This window comes from Chionomys nivalis, chromosome 23 (genome assembly GCF_950005125.1).
Source record: "Chionomys nivalis chromosome 23, mChiNiv1.1, whole genome shotgun sequence".
Lineage (NCBI taxonomy): Eukaryota > Metazoa > Chordata > Mammalia > Rodentia > Cricetidae > Chionomys > Chionomys nivalis.
In genome coordinates, this window is record NC_080108.1 from 9,093,168 (window position 1) to 9,112,999 (window position 19,832).

Below are 19,832 nucleotides of genomic sequence, written 5' to 3' on the forward strand. Positions count from 1 at the left end.
ATGATTTTGAGGGTGCAGTCGTGTCAGGAGTCCTTCATCACTTCTCAGTTATGTGGAAACTATAGGAGGATACGGATGGAAAAATAAGTTCTTTCCAAGCTCTCTGTGCTTTGTATTCTTCTGAGAGCCTGACACACTGCGTAGCCTTGTTTGAAAACACTGATGCAGTAGGATATTTACTAGAAAGAAATACAGCGTTCATCAATTTAGGTAACTTTTTTGCCTCACTTTTGTCATTGATATAATAGAGGAAAGCTAAACATATTTCTTAGGATGTAAATATTAATTATGATGGCTGGTGTGAAAGCACCTAGCATCGATCTGGTAGCAGCAGAAGTGTCCTGAGTAATAACTTCCCTCTCTGCTTCTGGTTTAGTTGATAAATGTGTGCTCATTGCTGAATCTGCTAAAAACAAACAAACAAACAAAAAACCCATGCCTTTTCTGTGTGTGGCTGACAGAGGTGGGCAATCAGATAGTTACCTACAAGGGGACTTTAATGATTTTTTTTTTTTTTTTTTTGTTTTTTTTGTTTTTCGAGACAGGGTTTCTCTGTAGCTTTGGAGCCTGTCCTGGAACTAGCTCTTGTAGACCAGGCCGGCCTTGAACTCACAGAGATCCGCCTGCCTCTGCCTCCCGAGTGCTGGGATTAAAGGCGTGCGCCACCACCGCCCGGCTGACTTTAATGATTTTAATGTGGGACAAACAATTAGAGATTGAAATGATACTAACATGAAAATATATTATTTTCTCTTTTACTTCACAGTTCATTTGGAGATGTAGGCTATATAGATTGTAGCTACTGAAATTATCTTTATAAAAGAGAAATGATTCCTCTGTCAATTTTACTTCTTGCATTTTGCTCTTTTCTAAAAGAAAAATTACGTTACTTCCATAAAGCCAAATTCAAATATCATTCTTGTACATTTTCTCATTTGAGCAAAGGCATTACTTGCAACTGGACAATATTGTTGGTGTCCCCATTTTACTGATGAGAAAACAGCAGTTTGTGATTTATGTAACACAACTAAAGTCAAACTAGTATTTGAATAACAAACAAATTAATCACGGCTGTGATTGACTTCCAAACCTGTGATCTTTTCCAAATAGCAGGTTTTTCAAATAGATCAGAAGTGAAAGCCTCGAAAGTGAGATCAAATAATTTATTGTGACTTCTCATAATAAAAATCAGAGTCTCAAATGCTTCTGTATTTAAAAGATAAATGTACAACAGAGACTGAGAAAAAAAGGATAATCTCCTCAAACCTGTGAGGCTATGTGTGAACTTGCCGGCTTAACTAGAAATCTCTCTGTGCTGTGTTCTTCAAATGAGTTTGTACCCTTGTCACTTTCAAAGTCAGCTGCATTAAGGAACACACAGGATGTTAGGAAGGTATTTCATTTGCTGACTGTCAAATTCCCCATAGTCAGGGAACATCCCACAACACGGTAGGGAATATGGTAGTAACCCTATATGCCAAAATGGCTCCAAATTCTTTACAAAGGGCAGCAACAATAATAGCTCAACATATTGCGAGTTACATCTTTAAGTTCATTTGTGTCATTCCTATGGGAAATTTAGGGACTGCTTTAGATGAATGACATCAGGCAGCTTCAATTTGCCAATCCATCTCCTTTTCTCTTTTATTTCTCCCCCAATTCTTCTCTGGAGAGGTTTGGCTTATTTGTTTGTTTTAGATATCGATGTTTATCTCTGATACCTGGAGATTTGGATTTAATTGTTTTAGAATTGAATTCAGTCACTTAGAGTCTTAAAAGCCCCTAAGTGATTCTAATGTGCAATCGGGGTTGAAATTTACTGATTTTGACTAAATTGTTCTTTGTTCTCCAAACCTAAACTATGCTTCAAAATATTTACCTCTGATCACATTATTTTCTTCACATGAGCTTCTTGTCTTCTATATTTTGACATTAACAAAAAGAACCAACAATAATTTTACCCATAAAATTTCAATGTGCCAACTTAGGCTGTAAAGTATTTTCATAGAAGTAGGCGCTCCATATTTTCTTGAGAATGAGTTAGCTACTATATGGCAGGTAATGTAAAGCCATTTTCACTTATATTTTCTTGTTTAACCAGACACCTTTCTTTCCAAGATGTGGGGTCATAGGTGATGTTGAATGTAATTTCTTATACCTCTTAAGTGTTGATGTATGAAAACACAGGTGGCTAGATTAACTTAATTGCTTTAGTTTAACCTGAAATTAATATTTGAATTATATTAATATTTTAAATGTCATTTGAAAACAGAAATGAAGAAAGAAAACAAAACAGCAAATTCATCTTAGTGCACATGAGGAGATAAATTATTCTTAAACCCTTTGACAGACTTTCTTCTTAACTTACTCTCCTAAAAAAGGGACTTAGCTGAAGATTGTGAGTATGGTAATTTCAAATAGACACAATGATTTTGGAAGATTATATTTAATGGACAGGTATTTTTGTTTTGTTTTGTTTTTGAGACAGGGTTTCCCTGAGTAGTTTTGGACCCTGTCCTGGAACTCGCTTTGTATACCAGCCTGTCCTTGTACTCACTGAGATCTACCTGCCTCTGTACTGGGATTAAAGATGTGTGCCACTACTACCCAGCATGGCTAGGTAAGGAGTCATAACTAATACAATTCATAGCAGATCTATAAAATAAAATAGAGAAAAATTTTAAGTAAGTGTTTAGATATTTTTAATGTAATCTAACTTCTATTTTTCTCAAAGAAAATATGATCATAACAACATAAATGGAATTAGTTATCATACTTTTTGTTAGGATTTCCTTTTATAAATTATTATATGTGTGTATGTGTATGTGTGTTGTGTGAGTATAGGTGCTCCGGGAGAGCTAAAAGTGTAAAACTCTAGGACAACTCTGAGGCCATTCCTGAGACCTCTCAGCTGCAGTGCTCCCCCCTCACCTGTGAACCAAGGACCTAACAACTTCACATGCATGTACTGGAATGTTGGGGATTTTTCCATATCCCTGTGTTCTTGTGGATGTTCTCCAAATAGAACTCAGTTATTGAAATTGGGGCAAGATAACCCTTAGATGTTGACTCAGTTCTTCGGCCTCGGTCAGGGAATATTGACTCAGTTCCTCGGATATGGTTAGGATGACTCACAGATGTTCCCTCTTACCCTGCCTGATCTAGCAACCGCTCTCCTGCCCTGGCCAGTCTAGTAGCCCTTTGAATCAGCGAATCCTAATTGTTGGAAAAACAACCCCCAGACTCCTTCCTTTTTTTCTGTGGCTTTTTTCTTTAAAAATAGCCTGTACCAGCTACTCAGGGTCTTTTGGCTTCTTGAATGCTGAAAGATCCTGTCGCGACAGAATTAATTAAAATCCTCGTGCTTTTACATCAACTGCAGAGTGAGAGTGGTCTCTTGGGGTGACTCCTTCTCCGTGATTGGAATTCAGGGTCCAACAAGAGGACAAGTTGGTGTGTTGGGTCCCACTCTACAACTTATTTGAGACAGGATATATTGTTTGTTGCTGGGTGTGGAAGGCAGATAGCTCATGAGCTTCTTAGTGCCTGTTCAAAAGAGACAGTCTCAGCCTCAGGAAAAGCCCAGGACCTTCATAAGCCTTCACTATGGAACAGGAGATCCAGTTTTGATGACATGATGATTCATCTGGTGGACAAGTCAATTACAGAGAGGAATCTCATTTTATCCCTCTATATGGCTTAAATAACAGTGACCAGCTATTATCCTGAGAGGGAATATAATGTTTTAAGCCAAGTTATCTAAAGACCTTAGAACAGGGAGCAAACACAAATCAGAGAGCTGGATTTAACCTACAAGACCAGAGTGAGGTAGTGCCTTGGAAGGCAGTTGCAGGGTACAGAAACATTAGATGTTAATGAGATGCCGAAACTTCAGTCTGCAGGAAGCTCAGATCAGGCAGTGAACTGAGTAACCCCAGCCTGAGTGGCTAGAAGCTAATTTCATTCACTAAGAAAATAGCACTGGAGCTTGGTAGCCCTGTGTTTGAGATCAGTAGGTAGAGCACCGTCTGGAGCTACCCCTTTGCTGCTGCTATTCACTGCTTTAAATCCTGAGAACTCCGAATGGCATCTCTACAGTACAGTCATTAATAAGAAACATTTCTAATTTAAATTTAGTTTTTTGAGAATTTCATGTGACTACTATTATTTACAAAATTTCCATCCTCTGCCCACGCTTTACTCTTGAACACATGACCTCTTTTATAAATATTTTTATACACACATACACCATCTCCCAAATCCAACCAGTGTTTCCCAAATATGTGTGTATGTGTGTGTGTGTTTAGGGATGACTACATAGGATTGAACAACAAATTAGTAATCTCATCCCTGAAGAAAACTGATTCTCATCTCAGGACTGATTGATTTTCTATGGCTTCTCTACTGTGAGGAAAGACTTGAGAAATTCTGCCCATTTACCTTGCCAGGACAAGTGAGTTCTTGTTATTGAGGGGGTTATTGTTAAGGTCAACATATTGTTGAGATATCTTGGGTATAACATCCCTGCCATGTCTAGAAGATACTATCTAGTTGCAAGTGTTCTGATCCACTAGATATTACATGCCGTCTCTTTCATGATATTCCTTGAGTCTGAGTAGGAGTTGCACCGTAGATGTACCAATAGGACTGGACATCTTATAGGCACGTATTCTCTGTATTTTGACCATTTGTGAATATTTGTAATACCTGACAACCTGCGACACTTTTCTTTGGCTCAGACTTTAACAAAACGAAATGCCTTTGCTGCACTTCTGTGTCTACACTACGTCTGATAAATAATTAATATAATAATAACATTTTTAAAAAAGATAATATTACTGATGGTTAAAAGTTTTTCCAAAAACCACGAAGTTCTCAAGTTTCATTAAGGGCAGAGCCTGTTTGTTTTGCAAGGTCACGAATGTTAGCATTTGGAGAACGTTTGCTAATCCTAGCAAAGTCAGGGGAAACATGCAGTCCTGTCAGACAGTAAGTACCAAACTGTATACCTTCATTTCTGCCCACAGGCTCTGAGGTTCCATGGCATCAGGAATTGCCTTCTTACATTAAAAAAAAAAAAAACAAAAACAAAAAACCAAAAAACTACATTTATACCATCCACTTTTCAAAATAAAATACACAATAATGGTTACATTATGGACTCTTTAGACATATGTATCATAAGTAGTTTGCTCTCCTTTCTTCTGCTCCTTCACTGCACACATATAGCTGCTTCCTTTGTTTCCTCCGTTAATGCCAGTATTTGTCTATTGCATTGCTCCATTTATCTTATTTATAACTCCCATAATATCTCTGTCTTTACATTATAATTCTTTTTCCAGCTTCATGACCCACACATGCATATCTACAACTATATATATATGCATTTAAAAATATACATAAGTATATAATTTTAAATCTATGCTCTGTGTGTGAGGAAAAATGATATCATTGTCTTTATGAATATGATTTATTTTAGTTAATGATTTCCAATTTCATCCATTTCCCTGTAAATGTCATGATTTTGCTTTTCTTTATGACTGCATATATTTCTATTGACTGTATTCAAGACAAAAGATTAGGGTAGACAGTAAGATCTGGAAATTCTTTTCCAAAGGTTGCAAAATTAGCATCGGAGGAAAGGCTGTTGGTCAAGAACAAGGCTGGGCACCTTTGCCCAAGGCCAATGTATAACAAATAAAGCATTTTGCAACAAAGTACATGCTATTCAAGTAGCCTAGAGAGCCCATGTGATTCATTGTGTGGCATTGATGCTGAGCTTCCAAGACTTTGCTTTGCTTAGGGTCTCTTCTTTTAGAGGAAGCTTTTCTCTGAAAACAAACAAGCAAATAAAGAAAAACACAACTGTGCTTCTGCTCCCAACCACTCTGCTCCTGTTCATTCCCTGATTCCCTAAAAGGGATTCAAGAACCTGGAACCCTCCAGAGGTTCCTTCCAAACCACCGTCTCTGCTGATCTTGTGTGCACAACAATATTGCCCACCCTCAGACAACTTTGAACCATATGGGCCATCAGAATGCAGTGTCCTTGCATTCCGTACATTGTCCTTAAACAAACTAGATACAAGTTTGGGGCTGCCAACTCACCAGGTGACCAAGGGTAGCCTCATTATTTAACACTGCCAAACCTGAGAATAATGACGTAATCTACAGGAGATATTCATCAAGTCTGAAGCAACATCATACAAAGTGGTGACAGGATGTTCTGCACATAACAACGGTCTTATTTAGAGCACCATTTTATTGCTGTTAGAGAAGAATCATAGGCATAATCTTTAACAGCAGTCACCAACGTTTATCTTCAAGATGTGACTTCCTTTCTTACATTACTTATTGGTGTAAGGCTTTAGGATTATTGTTTAGAATGAAAGAAGAAAAGGGAAATGCATCGCAATGGCTGCACCATTTTGTAAAGCTCGTTTGTAAGGGTTGAGCTGTGACAATTTCCTAAATAAATAGTTGACGTAAGCTTTTTCTTTCACTTCTTGCTAGCCCTACACCATAAACCCAGAGAACGACCATAAAGGACATTTGTCAATCACTTGGCATTCTTTCATTGACTACTCAGTGGTTATCCCTAGAAATGACAAACTTTGGGCCAAAAAGTAAACATTTTAACCTCATTCTCTTCTGTCTTATAATGATAACAGCTTGCAGCTGGAATGTTGGCTTTGATTTCAAGAGAATCCTCTCTGCTGGTTTTTCACCAAGTAAAGGTCTACAGTGCCAGAAGGTCCCTCATTCTCTTGTCATCATCAGAACAGACAGAAAACTCATTCCATAGGTTAAAAGAAGTTAAGGTAATGCAACACACGAAGGACAAGGAGATAGGTTGATAAGATTCCTTATGGAAGAGATGAAGATTGCCCACTTGGTAAATTGCAAAGGACTTTTGTGATGTGACATCTGATGTTAATTTCTAAGAGCCTTGTTCGAGGCTAGCTCCTATGTTTGCTCATGTTTGGAATCTGTGACTTGAGTTCATTCATTTTTGTTGCCCTTTAAAATTAGTTTGTTGGTAGGATTGTCTCCTCAATATAACTGTAGTGCATGCTATGGACATATCAAAGGGTCTGTTTCGATTGCACAAGAATGAACTGGTCCTGAAAGGGAGATGTGAACAGGCAGAGAGAGGCTGAATTAGAGAGTATTAAAGGATATGAGGAACTACCTCTGGTGAAGTACCGGTGTTGGGATGCAAGGAGACAGACTCATATTGACATGAGTCATGTCTTTATTACAGTTAGCAAAACAAAATTGCTTCAAATAACCTAGTCTCTAGGTATGCTAAATCAGAGAGGAAGAAGCACATTTGGATCTTGAGAAAGCACTGGCTTTCCATAGTGCTGTGTCTCTAATTCCACAGTACACTCAGTTTTAATTATGGAATGGTTTAACTTTGTTCTAACATACCGCTGTTAAAACAACTTCCCTCCATTCACCATTGGCTCTGTGAATGAGAATTCCTGGAAAGACTATGGGACTGCAAAGTCTAGTTAACAGAACAAGTTGAATCAAACTATCTTGGGATGTATTTATTTATTTATTTATTTATTTTTATTTTTTATTTTTTTATTTTTCGAGACAGGGTTTCTCCGTAGCTTTTGGTTCCTGTCCTGGAACTAGCTCTTGTAGTCCAGGCTGGCCTCGAACTCACAGAGATCTACCTGTTTCTGCCTCCCGAGTGCTAGGATTAAAGGCGTGCGCCACCACCGCCCGGCCTTGGGATGTTTTTAATAACTAACAACCATCGTTGCTTTCTTCTGTATGTAACCTAACATCTTTATGATCATTGGGTAAAAAGTTTGTGAAATGCAGACTCCCACTTTTGACCAAAAAAAAAAAAAAGTCTAAGAATAGGGTCAAATACCATCTGATGTCTCTAGGTTGGATATCTCTGCTCTTCTGTATATCACTTAACTGATATTTCCCCTGATGTATCTGCAAAGTGTCTTGTCCAATGATTCTCTTTGTTCTATTGCTATAAAGCTTCATAGAACTCTTACCATGTTAGAAAAGAGTATTTGTGGAACTTGATTCCATGTTCTCAGGTCATGGTCACTCACTTCTGGCTTCAGAGAATCTATCTCTTTTGTCTTTTGTTAATTTGAAATAAGAGATATTTGCTTTATGGAAAACTGCCTGTTATGCCCACTTTTTCACATGATGAGTAGAATATATGACTTGCTTTTGTATCACTAAACTGCTAGAATATGGTATGATGTTCTGAGCTGGCTAGGTTTACTGTCAGTATGAGTAAGTGCAAAGCATAGCATTGTACAACTGACAGAATTATAAATTCTAAATATATATGAGCCCATTCTCTGGAGGAGATGGTAAACAAGGAGAAAAGAATCACAGTTAGTAAAAACAAGGATATTACCTTCCACTGTGTTTCTAAAGCTGAAATTGGCAGTTCTATCCATGGAGCCAGTTTCATACTGGGTCAAACTCAGACAAAATTCCACATCTGCGGAAGACGGAAGCCTCGGGGTTTTGGCTTGGTCATGGTTTCCAGGGTTGCGTGTCAGTGGTCCCTCAGGTGTCCCGTCGCATAAAGTCTGTTGGCTATTATACTCTTCTGGTCTGCTACAGATGATCTGGGAAAAAATGCTTTATGTTAAATTCCTTATCTCTGAGTCAAGTAGAGCAGGGAGAAATGTTGATATTACTCACCACTATCTTCATTCAGCTTCCTGACAATGAAATGAAAATGTCAATGGATGCAGTAGAGCTGGCAGGACAAGCAAAGGAATGTCGAAGCCAGGGAGGAGTTGTAGTCCTATGTCTAGTAGTAACTACTTCAAGCATGTAACACAGTGGCTTTGGTTTCCTAAGTCTTATGCACTAAATTGTAATCAAATTGAGTACTTTCTATAAATATTTGAGTTACAATTGATTTGCAAAACCTCTACCATATATTAATCACCATGTGAGGTTCTAAGTCTCGTTATGACAGGAAAGGCAGCTACTGTTCCATGTAAAATCAAAATCCCATCACACGACCAATAACAAATACCCAACATGAATATTTATTAAAAATAGTAATACCAAGTACTGGTGAGCATTCTATTCCCAGTTTTTGTTTTAGTCATAACATCCATTTTTTTTTTTTTTTTTTTTTGGTTTTTCGAGACAGGGTTTCTCTGTGGCATTGGAGCCTGTCCTGGAACTAGCTCTTGTAGACCAGGCTGGTCTCGAACTCACAGAGATCCTCCTGCCTCTGCCTCCCGAGTGCTGGGATTAAAGGCGTGCGCCACCATCGCCCGGCTATAACATCCATTTTTAATGTCTGACTTGATATATAACATAGTCTTACTCACGGGAACTTTTGATGCTTAGCCGTTCTCCAAGTTCCTATGTTCCTCCCTAGCAGCCAATTATTATTAAAAGAATCATAATTCTTCACAGTTTTATAGGAGAAGTGTTAGGGTTCCATGCTGCATGAAATATTTCATTTAAGTCATGTGGCAATGCTCTCCATATTAATAAAGAAACTGAGGACAGAGGAGTAGACAATTTCAAAATAAAATCAGACTTTTTCCATCACAAACCAAGCGCTTCAGCCCCATCTTTAGTGTACTCAGAGCTGTATTTGTTCATTTACTTGCACATGTGTGTGCAAATGCACATGTGTAGGTGTGTGTGTGTGCAGGTGTGCATGTACAAACATATTTGTGTATGCCTGTAGAGGCCAGAGGATGATGTTGAGTGTCTTCCTCATTCATTCACTATGACGTACATTAAGACAAGGTCTCTCCCTGGAACAGTGCTCATTCATTTGTCTAGTTTGGCTAGGAAGATTTCTCTGGCAATTTCCCATTTCCATTTTTTCAAGCAATCAGTGCTAACAGGAAGCTATTACTCCTACTTAGGATTTAAGAGGTCCTGGTTATATGCTCTCAAGTGAGTCCTTAACTCACCAAGCCATTGCACCTTTCCGTCTTTATACATTTGTAACTCATGCAGGGGAGTTCAACAGCCAATGATTTTTATAGCACATCTATGTCAAAATAAACACCAGAGCTCCGGGTCTTCATCTAGTTTGCATATGATTTTGGCAATCAAGATGCAGTACTGGGAGATGGAACTTGTTTATTTGAGCACAGGAACCCTTATCAGATTAATTATTGTGGACTGGAGAGATATTTCAGTGGCTAAGAGCACTGTCTGCTTTTCCAGAAGATCCAGGTTCAATTCCTAGCACCTACATCGCAGCTCATAATTGTCTGTAACTCCAGTTCCAGGGAATCTGACACCTTCACACCGATACACACAAAATAAATTATTTTAAAAAGATTAATTATTGTACTCAGAGGGAAGAAATGAAGAAAAAAGAATGAAGACTGCACTAGTGAGTTACTTTGGAATACTTCAGGGAGCCAGACACAGTACTGACAAGCCACCCAAGGTCAAAGAAAGAAATTTGGCTCCATTTCATGAATTCCAACTGTTGATAGCTCAAGGTATAGTTGGGAATTTTTTGGACACAAATTAGACTATCAAATGCCAGTCCCAATAAAGATTAATGTTTAAAATGGTGGTCTAAGTTCTCCCTTCACTTAACTATAATTATTTTCTTAAAAGTCATATCTGAAAATACAGTCAGTTACATTGGGAGTTCAAGTTTCAGCAAGTCAATTTGAAGGACACACATTGAGTTCATGGAGTTATGTTGGTGAGAATTAATCTGTGTTGACTAATCTACCCATTTAGCTTTCATTCCATCAGCCCTGAAACACATCTGCTCCAACTTAAACCAACACATCCAGGGAGATTCATTTTCTGAAACTCTCCTCATCCTGAAAGACAATGGTAGTTCGTTCTTGCCATTCCTGTCAGTAGTTCCCAAAGACTGGGGACTAGATGGAGCTAGTGCTAAAGCATAGGGAGAGACTCCCAACATTCCAGATAGCTAAGGACGTTTCCCCAAAGAAAATTTGATAGCACAGGAGTAAAATCACATTGAGCATCTATGGCATGCTTTCTGACACTGTGGCTTCGCTGTGAAATACAAATTCACAGCAAATATTATTCAGAATTTCAAGACAAGAATTGCAAGTTGATTAAACCTCAAAGCTTAGGTCTACTTCTGAGCATTGTGCACTGCAGTGGATTTTTGAGCATTGTACACTGCTCATTGTTCTAGGCTGCATTTTTTGCTGTGATCAAAGACTGACCAGAACCATCTTAGATAAGGGTTTACTTGAATCACAGGATAAAGTCTGTCATAGGGAAAGGCTGTAGTGGAAACCTGAAGGCAGGGAATGGAGCAGAGACAATGGAGGAGTGCTGCTTCCTGGCTTGCTTCCCTTGACTCGGTGTGACCTGCTCAGTTATGCTTCCTCTACAGTCCAGGCCCATTCAACCAAAAATTTGACTACCAAGTGTAGTCTGACTCTTCCCACATCAATTAGCAGTCAAGAAAGTTTCCTATTAGGAAGCCAACATGTTAATCTGTTGTAAGTAAGTTCTTAAACGAGACCCCTCTTCCCAGGTATGCCAAATTTGTGTAGCATTGACAAAACTAGTCAGTGCACCTATAAACCTGTTCTTGATGTAGAACTCAGTTCCATATATTCTTTCTATTTATATTCTTTTTTATTTTTATTTATTTATTTTTTGGACTTTTGAGACAGGGTCTTTCTGTGTAACATCCCCAGATGTCCTGGACCTCACTTTGTAGTCCAGGCTGGCCTCGAACTCACAGAGATCTGCCTCCTGCAGTCTTCTATGTGCTGGGATTAAAGGCAGGTAACATCATTGCCCGGCCTTTATGTATGGGTGAGTTTTATGACTTAACTACCAATTACATTAATGAAAAAATCTCATATTCTGAGCATGTACATCTGTTTATGATTTCAAATTTAAACATAGTTTTCATAAATTGCAAGTATTTTATTTACATCAAATTCATTTCTCTGTACTTTTACACCAACCAGCCTGCAGTTAAAGCCAGGGAGCAATGTATTTCAATTGTATGTTGCTCTCCATCTTCATTCATATTGATTCTGTGAAACATTATTTTCAATTCTCCCTCCAAAACAGGCCTTTTCATCCTATGTGATCCTGCTACTGAGACTACACTGCCTCCTCTGCTCTGCACTCTGCTCGTGTATTTTTGCACTCCACATTTTTACCCATGACTAAACAGAGATATCTTCACATGGGTCTGAGATCATACCTGTTCTTCAGGACCATGAAAAAGACTTAGTAAAAATGATTACTAATGACTGTCTCAAAAGGATCTGACAAAGAAGGGAAATGGTTGTAGTTATCTATTCAAATCAGGTTGCTTATGCAGCCTAGAAATCCCAATCCAAAAGAAATCAAAATCCAGAATGTTGAAACTCTATATGACAGAAGAAGGGATAGTGTTAAGTGTGCTAACACTGCATAATATTATCTTTAAGCTGTAAGTGTAAGGAGTGTAAGAAACATAAATAAATTTTCTATTTAGACTTAACTCTCATCTTTAAAATATAGATTTCTTTACTAATAAAATATTTAAAAATCTGTAAATACAGCATTGCTGATCCTAAAGCTTTATATACTTCATTTATTTTTTCCAAATTAATGAGTCATGAATAGTTTCATAAAAGTATTTCAATTTCTGACCTGAATGTAACAGTTTGGAAGTCTTCAATGTTGATTGACTAGACACCATTGCAGGGACACAGAGGAAGTCATTTTCAGTTCTCTTTGACTAATAATCCTCAAGATACTTCCAGAAGGTCTTATTGCAGAAAAGACTTTTACAGCAGACTCGGTTAAATTAGAGAGGTTGGATGGAACTATTTTTGCTGAAATGCCAACTGCCATGTGACTAAGTGCTTAGGTGATGGAGGCATTAGTAATGCCGAGAAAAGAAACCCTGGTTACAGAAATGATGTAGAAAACTTGGCTCCAAATTATTTATGTTTGATTCAGAGGCAGGGCGTTGGCATTACCTGTCTTGGAAGCTGCATTCTGAAATATAGTGTCTAATATTAATTCTATTAACCCCAGGCCCTCAGGCTGGTCACCCAGACTCTCTGTCAAGGCTTTTCATTTTTAAATGGAGACCGTAATGACTCTTTATTCAGGATCAAGTCATCCAATATATTTAAAGCTCATGTTGCCGCATCCTCTGCCACCTGTGTAAAGGATCCAACAATTATGGCTGGCTTGTAGCTCAGTTCTAGGGATATATAAGTCCCTAAGTTCTACTCCCAAAATGTTTCACCCCTAATAGTACCAAAAATTATAATTACTTTTAACATAAAGCCATTACTTCGATATCTAAGTAGTGTTTATCACTAGGTATATGAGTGTTGCATGTTCATTATTATGATAACTGATCCTGTTGCATCACTTAAAACACAGTATTTCCCATACATTCAAATGAAAACAATATGGCAAAGACTTAACAAGTAATTTTACACGAACTCATTACTTTAAATTGTTTTATAGTAGCATATTCAGCTAGTCTGTCTTTTAGGAACAAAATTGTCCCCAAAATAACTAAGGAACTTCCTGGGGAGTCGGATAGGTAAGTTAGAGAAGTCTACAAATTTATGATTATGTGTATAAAAGTACAATGGTTTTCATAGTATAGTCCATTGCTTTCTCATTCATTCAGCTGTCTCATTAGCATAGAAAACAAGCATACATGATGATAACACTTCTTTTTCTTGTTGGGAAACATTAAAGTAGTGAATTCTAAATGGCTTGTTAGAAGAGTTTGGTAAATGGCAGAACTTGGACTGAGCCTAGGTCTTCTGGTGAAAGTTTGGTTCTTTCTCCTTCCAAGCACATATGAGGTGTGCATATGCGAGGGGGAGCATATTCAAATATCTAAGTCTAAAGAAGTAAAGAAAGAGAAACAGAAGGCACAGGTGCAATCGTATGGAAGGGGAAACGTGATAATGTTCTCTTAATTTATAGGAAGTAGCAATATAGTACCAGCTCTTAAAAGCCTTCAGGAACAAAGATTTTATTACGGTATTTAAGTTTTTCCTGAAAAAAAAAAAAGAAAATAAAAGACTAAACCATATGACATTCCACGAAATCTTTCATAAAGAAAAAAGAGAAGCTGTGATTTCCCGGAGCTGTTGTCATGGTTACCTAAACCCATGACTTTCTGCTGAACAGTGACTTTGTTTTTCATCCCCCTGTGGCTTCCATGTGATATGCTTTCCACCTGATGAGTGAATTCTCTGACTGCTGTTTGCTCCCGTCCATCATAGGAACTGTGTTCCTCTCCATTGTGATCCTCTGAGACAGCTCTGTTCGACACACCTTTTCTGCTAAGCTTAGCTTCTCTTGTTTACATAACATATCTAATTGTGTTTAGCACAGGTATTTTGTACATAAATGCCACCAAGTACCTTCCTTTTTACTAAAAATTATGGACTACTTTAAGGGAAACATATAGGCTTCTACTTGAAAATATTTTTGAGAATAATCAAACAAAAAGTAAATAGCAAACTAGGAAAAGACAGATTGCCCATTAAACCCTATTTCTTCAAAGAAAATTAACCTTAATTATTTGACTTAATGTAGTATCTCCTGTCAGAGAAAGCTTGTCAGAAAATCATTTCATCTCAAATAATGCTTAGATGTATTATGACCTATACCATATATTTTCATGTACACATTTACACATACACATACACACACATTCACACTCATGTAGACCAATAAAAACTATACAAAATGCCTCTAACCTAGTTGTTAACTAAGTGCTTCTGTTGGCATCTTTGTGTCTTTCACATTGAGAATTCTAGGCTCTGAAAATATGGGCTGACATCTCAGAAATTCATCTAGGACAATATTTAAATTTCTCTGATTTTCATTTTTGTTCAATTCAGCATGTATTTATGGAGCGTATTCTGTCTGTATGCCATGGCCTATATAAATTTATTCATGAATAGTTCCTACCTTGGGGAATCTGATAGTAGTAGACAGAAATAGGTTTAAAAAACCATTCACATGTTCTGAAATATTACAGAAGTGGTACGATAAATCCACACAAAGTGTGGAACAAAGGGAAGGAAATCAGTTCTATCAGACATAAATCAATGCATCTGTCTTTTTCAGTGTTTGATGTACATGAATTAATTTTTTAACATTATATGTGTATGGGTGTTTTCCTTAATGCATGTCCATGGATCATGTGTGTTCTTGATACCCATAGCAACCAGAAATAGATGTCAGATCCCTTGGGGTTGGGATTGGAGCTACAGATAGTTGTGAGCCATCTTATGGGTGCTAGGAATCAAGCCTGCGTCAACTGGAAGAGAACTTAAGATAGAAAAAGTAACAACCTCTCAAATTATACATCCATAAATTAGTTTGTTTTTAAACCCGCTTTAAGCGTAAGTCAAAACAGTTTACTTTCATAGAAATGGGAGACATAGTCTTTGGGGTTCTGTTCTATGGAGTTTTCTGTATGCAAATCCTTCTACTGTTTCAGGCCTATCATTACAAATGTGAGCATCCCATGAAATACCACAAAAGACCTCTCATTTTGGAATGGATTAATACTATCAAATCTCTAACATTTCCTTTTGTAAAGTAAAAGCATATCTTAAGTCAAGCAATGAGTAGAAGCCCATATGAAATGGGCTATCGGCCTAGTTAATTTGGAAGGTATTAATGAGCTCATTTTAACTTGGAAGCTATTTGATCTCATCTAACACAAAACAGCCTAGTTTTTAATTTGAATGTTTAATTTAGACAAAAGCATTCAAATTAATGGTGTGTTCATTACAGAAGCTGTGTTTTCATAAAGGAAAGCAAAGAGATAACCAAACAATCTCCATATTAATTAAACCCGTGAATCTTACTGCTAGCTGCAAATTGGAGCCACACAAGGAGGTTTAAGAGTACAAGCACCCCTGGGAGGCTGAGGCAGGAGGATTGCTATGCTTTAGAGGCTGGCCGAGCTGTAAAGTGAGTCCCAGGGCAGCCTAAGGCTACAGTGTAGGACCTTTTCCCCATATACACAAAAAAGTGCACACTGGAGCTTTATATTAGACCAATTGATTCTGTGTTTCCAGCAAGTAGATAGATCACTGATATTTAAGCAGCTACAGAGCAATCACAAAAAATTGAGATGGTTGTAATACACACAGTTATAGGATTAAAGCAATACAAACACTTTATTTTTTATAATTTAAGTCAGTAGGTGTCTTGTCTGCATGTATGTCTGTGCATCCTGTATGGGTGTGGTGCCCAGGGAAACCAGAAAAGGATGTCAGAACCCCATCAATAGAGTTACAGATGGTTGTAACCTGCCATCCTGGTGCTGGGAATTGAACTCAGTTGTCTAAGAGAATAACCAACATTATTTTTTTCCATTTTTTCAGACTCAAACAATCCTAATTAGCTTTGATTAAAAAAAAACATCCTAGTTCTTTTCCTTCTGTCTAAACCTTCGGTTTACTTTTGAAGTAATTTTCATTTTTCTTTGGAGAATATTAACTGAAGAGGGGTTTCAAAAGGACTTTTCCACGGAGGCAAATATGTTTTGACCATATCCCTCCTCCCAAGCCTTCTAACCCTCTCCTAATGGGAACGGGCAGTGAGAGAAAAATATCCATTTTTGAAGTGCTTTAACAAAACAGATGATTGTATGAATAAAGAAAATAGACAATGTGAATTAGTTTATCTGTCTTGTCTGCAACCATTTATCTCTGGACAGGACACAGATTAGGCATCCTGACACTCACTTTGTAGACCAGGCTGTCCTCGAACTCAGAGATCCACCTGCTTCTGACTCCGGTTTGCTGGGATTAAAAGTGTGCACCACCACACAGCCTCATTTTTGAAAACGTTGTTTGCTTGCAAGGGTTTTTGTTGTTTTGTTTTGCTAATTCTATTTTTTTTTAATCTTGCTTGTTTTTTCTCAGTTCTTTTATTTCTTTCACTTTGCTAATGCTGTGTAACAAAATCCCTTCTCCTCCACGGCACTGTAATTGCGGTACAAGTTTGCAGGCAATTTTAGCCTACAGTTATAGCAATTATAGTTCATGGTTTACTAAGCCAGATAAATCTATTGTGGTTTTAAATTTTATTTTATTTCATTTGTTTTTTTTTAAGTTATACAGTCGACCATAATCATAAGATGAATTCAATACTCAAAACATGACTAGAAACATTAAATATGGGTATCATCTGGAAGTAGACTCCATGTAATTAAATATTAATTTATACCTTTTTACTCAACTCAGTATATATATTATAATTTTTCATAATTTAGATGATCCTTCAACCTTACTGCATCAAGTGAAGCTATGAAGCAAATCAAAGTATTGTATAGCAAGGAGAACCCCACATAATTTAGAGCAATAGCCAGACATAATGTAGAGCAATAGCCAGAGGAGTAGAGAGATAGGTGAGGGCATTGAAGTTCGTTGATTAAGGTAGAATAACTGGAAATGTACAGCAATATAGTTTTCCAGCAAAACTCCTCTATATAAAATAATTACTAGGTTCAGTACACAGTTGGCACCATCGACACCAGAAATTAGCAGCTGTATTTTACAGTGACATTTTAAGAGGCTCCATTTTGGAAGTGTATAGGCATGAGGAATAAAGTGAATTTGAATTTCAGAATTCTCAAGTATGGAGCAGCCTGTGCGTTGTTTTTTTCATCATGTTTGAATTGGTCTTCAGAATAGGAGCATTAGGAAATTTTAGAAGATAAGACAGAAAAGATATCTCTCAAACGTGTGTTTATTTAAAGGAAAAACATTTTAACACTTCTTTTTTTATTTTTTGCCTCTAATGCAGAATAAAGAAAAATAGGAGAAATGGGACTCTAATCTCAAAATAGCAATTCCTTAATCCTATTTCTAACATTTGTAAATTAGGAAAAAGGCTAATTTTTTTCTTTATCCTAATGAAAAAATTTTGCAGATCCAGATCCTTTCAAAAGGCCAGTCTTGTCCCTAAAGGGGTTAGTCAGACAATCATTTTAGCCATTAATAAATACCATCTTTGCTATTTACCAAAAGAGCTGTCATGTAATTTTAACAAATTATGTATGTCTTAATACTTTAAAATAGGGATATGTTGATGTTAAAAAATTACATATATCTTAAGGCTTTAAAATAGGGATATGTTGATATTAAATGCACATCGAATCAGTTAATGTATATAAATAATTTCAACAGTGATTCACATATTCTAAATATTTATTCAACAGATTTTAGTTTATTTTAAGCTAAAACAACTGAAGATTTTGTGTCCAATTAGTGTTTATCAAGCATTCATGTAATAAAGGTCATCACTGATACTTAGTGAAGTATTCCAGCGCTCTCCTTTCACGATTCTACTTAATTGGTCTGGAATTTTATTTTTAAGTAATATAGCCTATGAATTTTATTGGTAATGTTAATTTTGTTATTCAGAAGCATGGACTAAGATAATCTGCTTACTTATCTATTCCTAAATTACTCTGAGCTACTGTTTATGCCAGATACCACCCTAGGTACTAGGAATAAAGTGGCAAACCAAAAAGTCTTTGTTGATGACAGATTAGAAACCTAATTAAGCTATTAGATATTAGGTGAATAAGCATTAGTTTTGATTTTGAAGTGTTCTCAAGAAAAAGTGAAGAAGCACGAGAATCTCCTAGTTAGACTTTTCTGCACTGAGAGATCTGCAGAGATGTGCACAGAGACTTGCATGCAGATGTGGCTGCTGAAGTACCACTCCTCTCTCCCTCTGCATGTAAAGTGCATCTTACCTGCCAGGAGGAGAAGAACGATGCTGGGCTGAGTAGATTAGGGTTTTCAGGGTGGCGGCCTCCCAAGAACTCATCAGTGCAAATGTCACAGTTTTCTGCATCACGCCAATCCCAGTATGGAATGGTGAAGTTCTCATCCCCTGTTAGCTCCTGTATTTCTCGTTCCCACCGTAGCAAGAAAAGTCTGTGCCAAGGCAGAAAACCTGGTGCTTCGTGGGCAAAATCAATGTCCCTCCAGACTTCAGATCCTCCCAGCAGGGTGTCTCTTGACACATAGTAATGCATCCATACAAAGAGGTCATAGATGTTGATATCACTAAACATGGGTGTTGACCCATTGTTCATTTGCTCATACGTGCCTGTGGGGATGACATAGGCTGGGCTGATAGTATGCTTTGCTAAAGTTAAGTAAGCAAGGAACTTATTCTTTTCTGGGACACTCAAATCATAGATGTTTCTTCTGATCAAGAGTCGCTTCTCTGTGCAATTTGGGCCCCCAAACCCAAACTTACAGTTTCCACAATTGAATCCCATGAAGTTGTCAGAGCACTGACAGGTTCTATTATAAAAGACAGAGGGCCAGGACTCACGGTCATCCACCCCTTTGAAGGGGAATTGAGGTCCAGAGGGTGCATTGGACAGAACGACGTCCTGGCAGGAACCTCTGCCTGAAAGCTGACCGCAGGGACTCCCATCACCCGTCCATGGTGGACAGCATTCCTTTGCCATCAGGTTCCTTGAGGAGGCACAAGCTCGAGGGAAGTGGCCAGAAGAGATCTGGAAACTCCAGTAAAGGCAAAACAAAACAGCCAGGAACATTTTTCCCTTTAGAAGGTACATGATCTGCTTAAATGGGTTAAGGAGAGTCACAGACTTCTTTTTACAGCAACCCCCTACGGTGACTATCACATGTCTTGGCTAAGACCTATATAACCACTCCCCCTTCCTACATCAAATACTCTCAGTCTTTCCTCTAAGCTTTTATCTTCTGGAAAGCACATGACTAACTTTCCCTTGGAGTTTGCACACAGCCTACTATGAGATAGACTGACGTCTAAGGAAGATATTTTGTTAAT

At 37.6% G+C, this 19,832-nt stretch overlaps 1 protein-coding gene across 1 annotated transcript in view; it reads right to left on the reverse strand.

The window, feature by feature from the left end:
- Positions 1–19,575, reverse strand: part of Tyr (tyrosinase) — a 52,050-nt gene extending 32,475 nt beyond the window's left edge. The window contains exons 1-2 of the mRNA XM_057756559.1: positions 18,757–19,575; positions 8,404–8,620 (exon numbers count right to left, since the gene is read on the reverse strand). Of these exons, the coding sequence (XP_057612542.1) occupies positions 8,404–8,620; positions 18,757–19,575 (1,036 nt within the window). The remainder of the gene's footprint in view (positions 1–8,403; positions 8,621–18,756) is intronic.
- Positions 19,576–19,832: the final 257 nt, after the last annotated feature.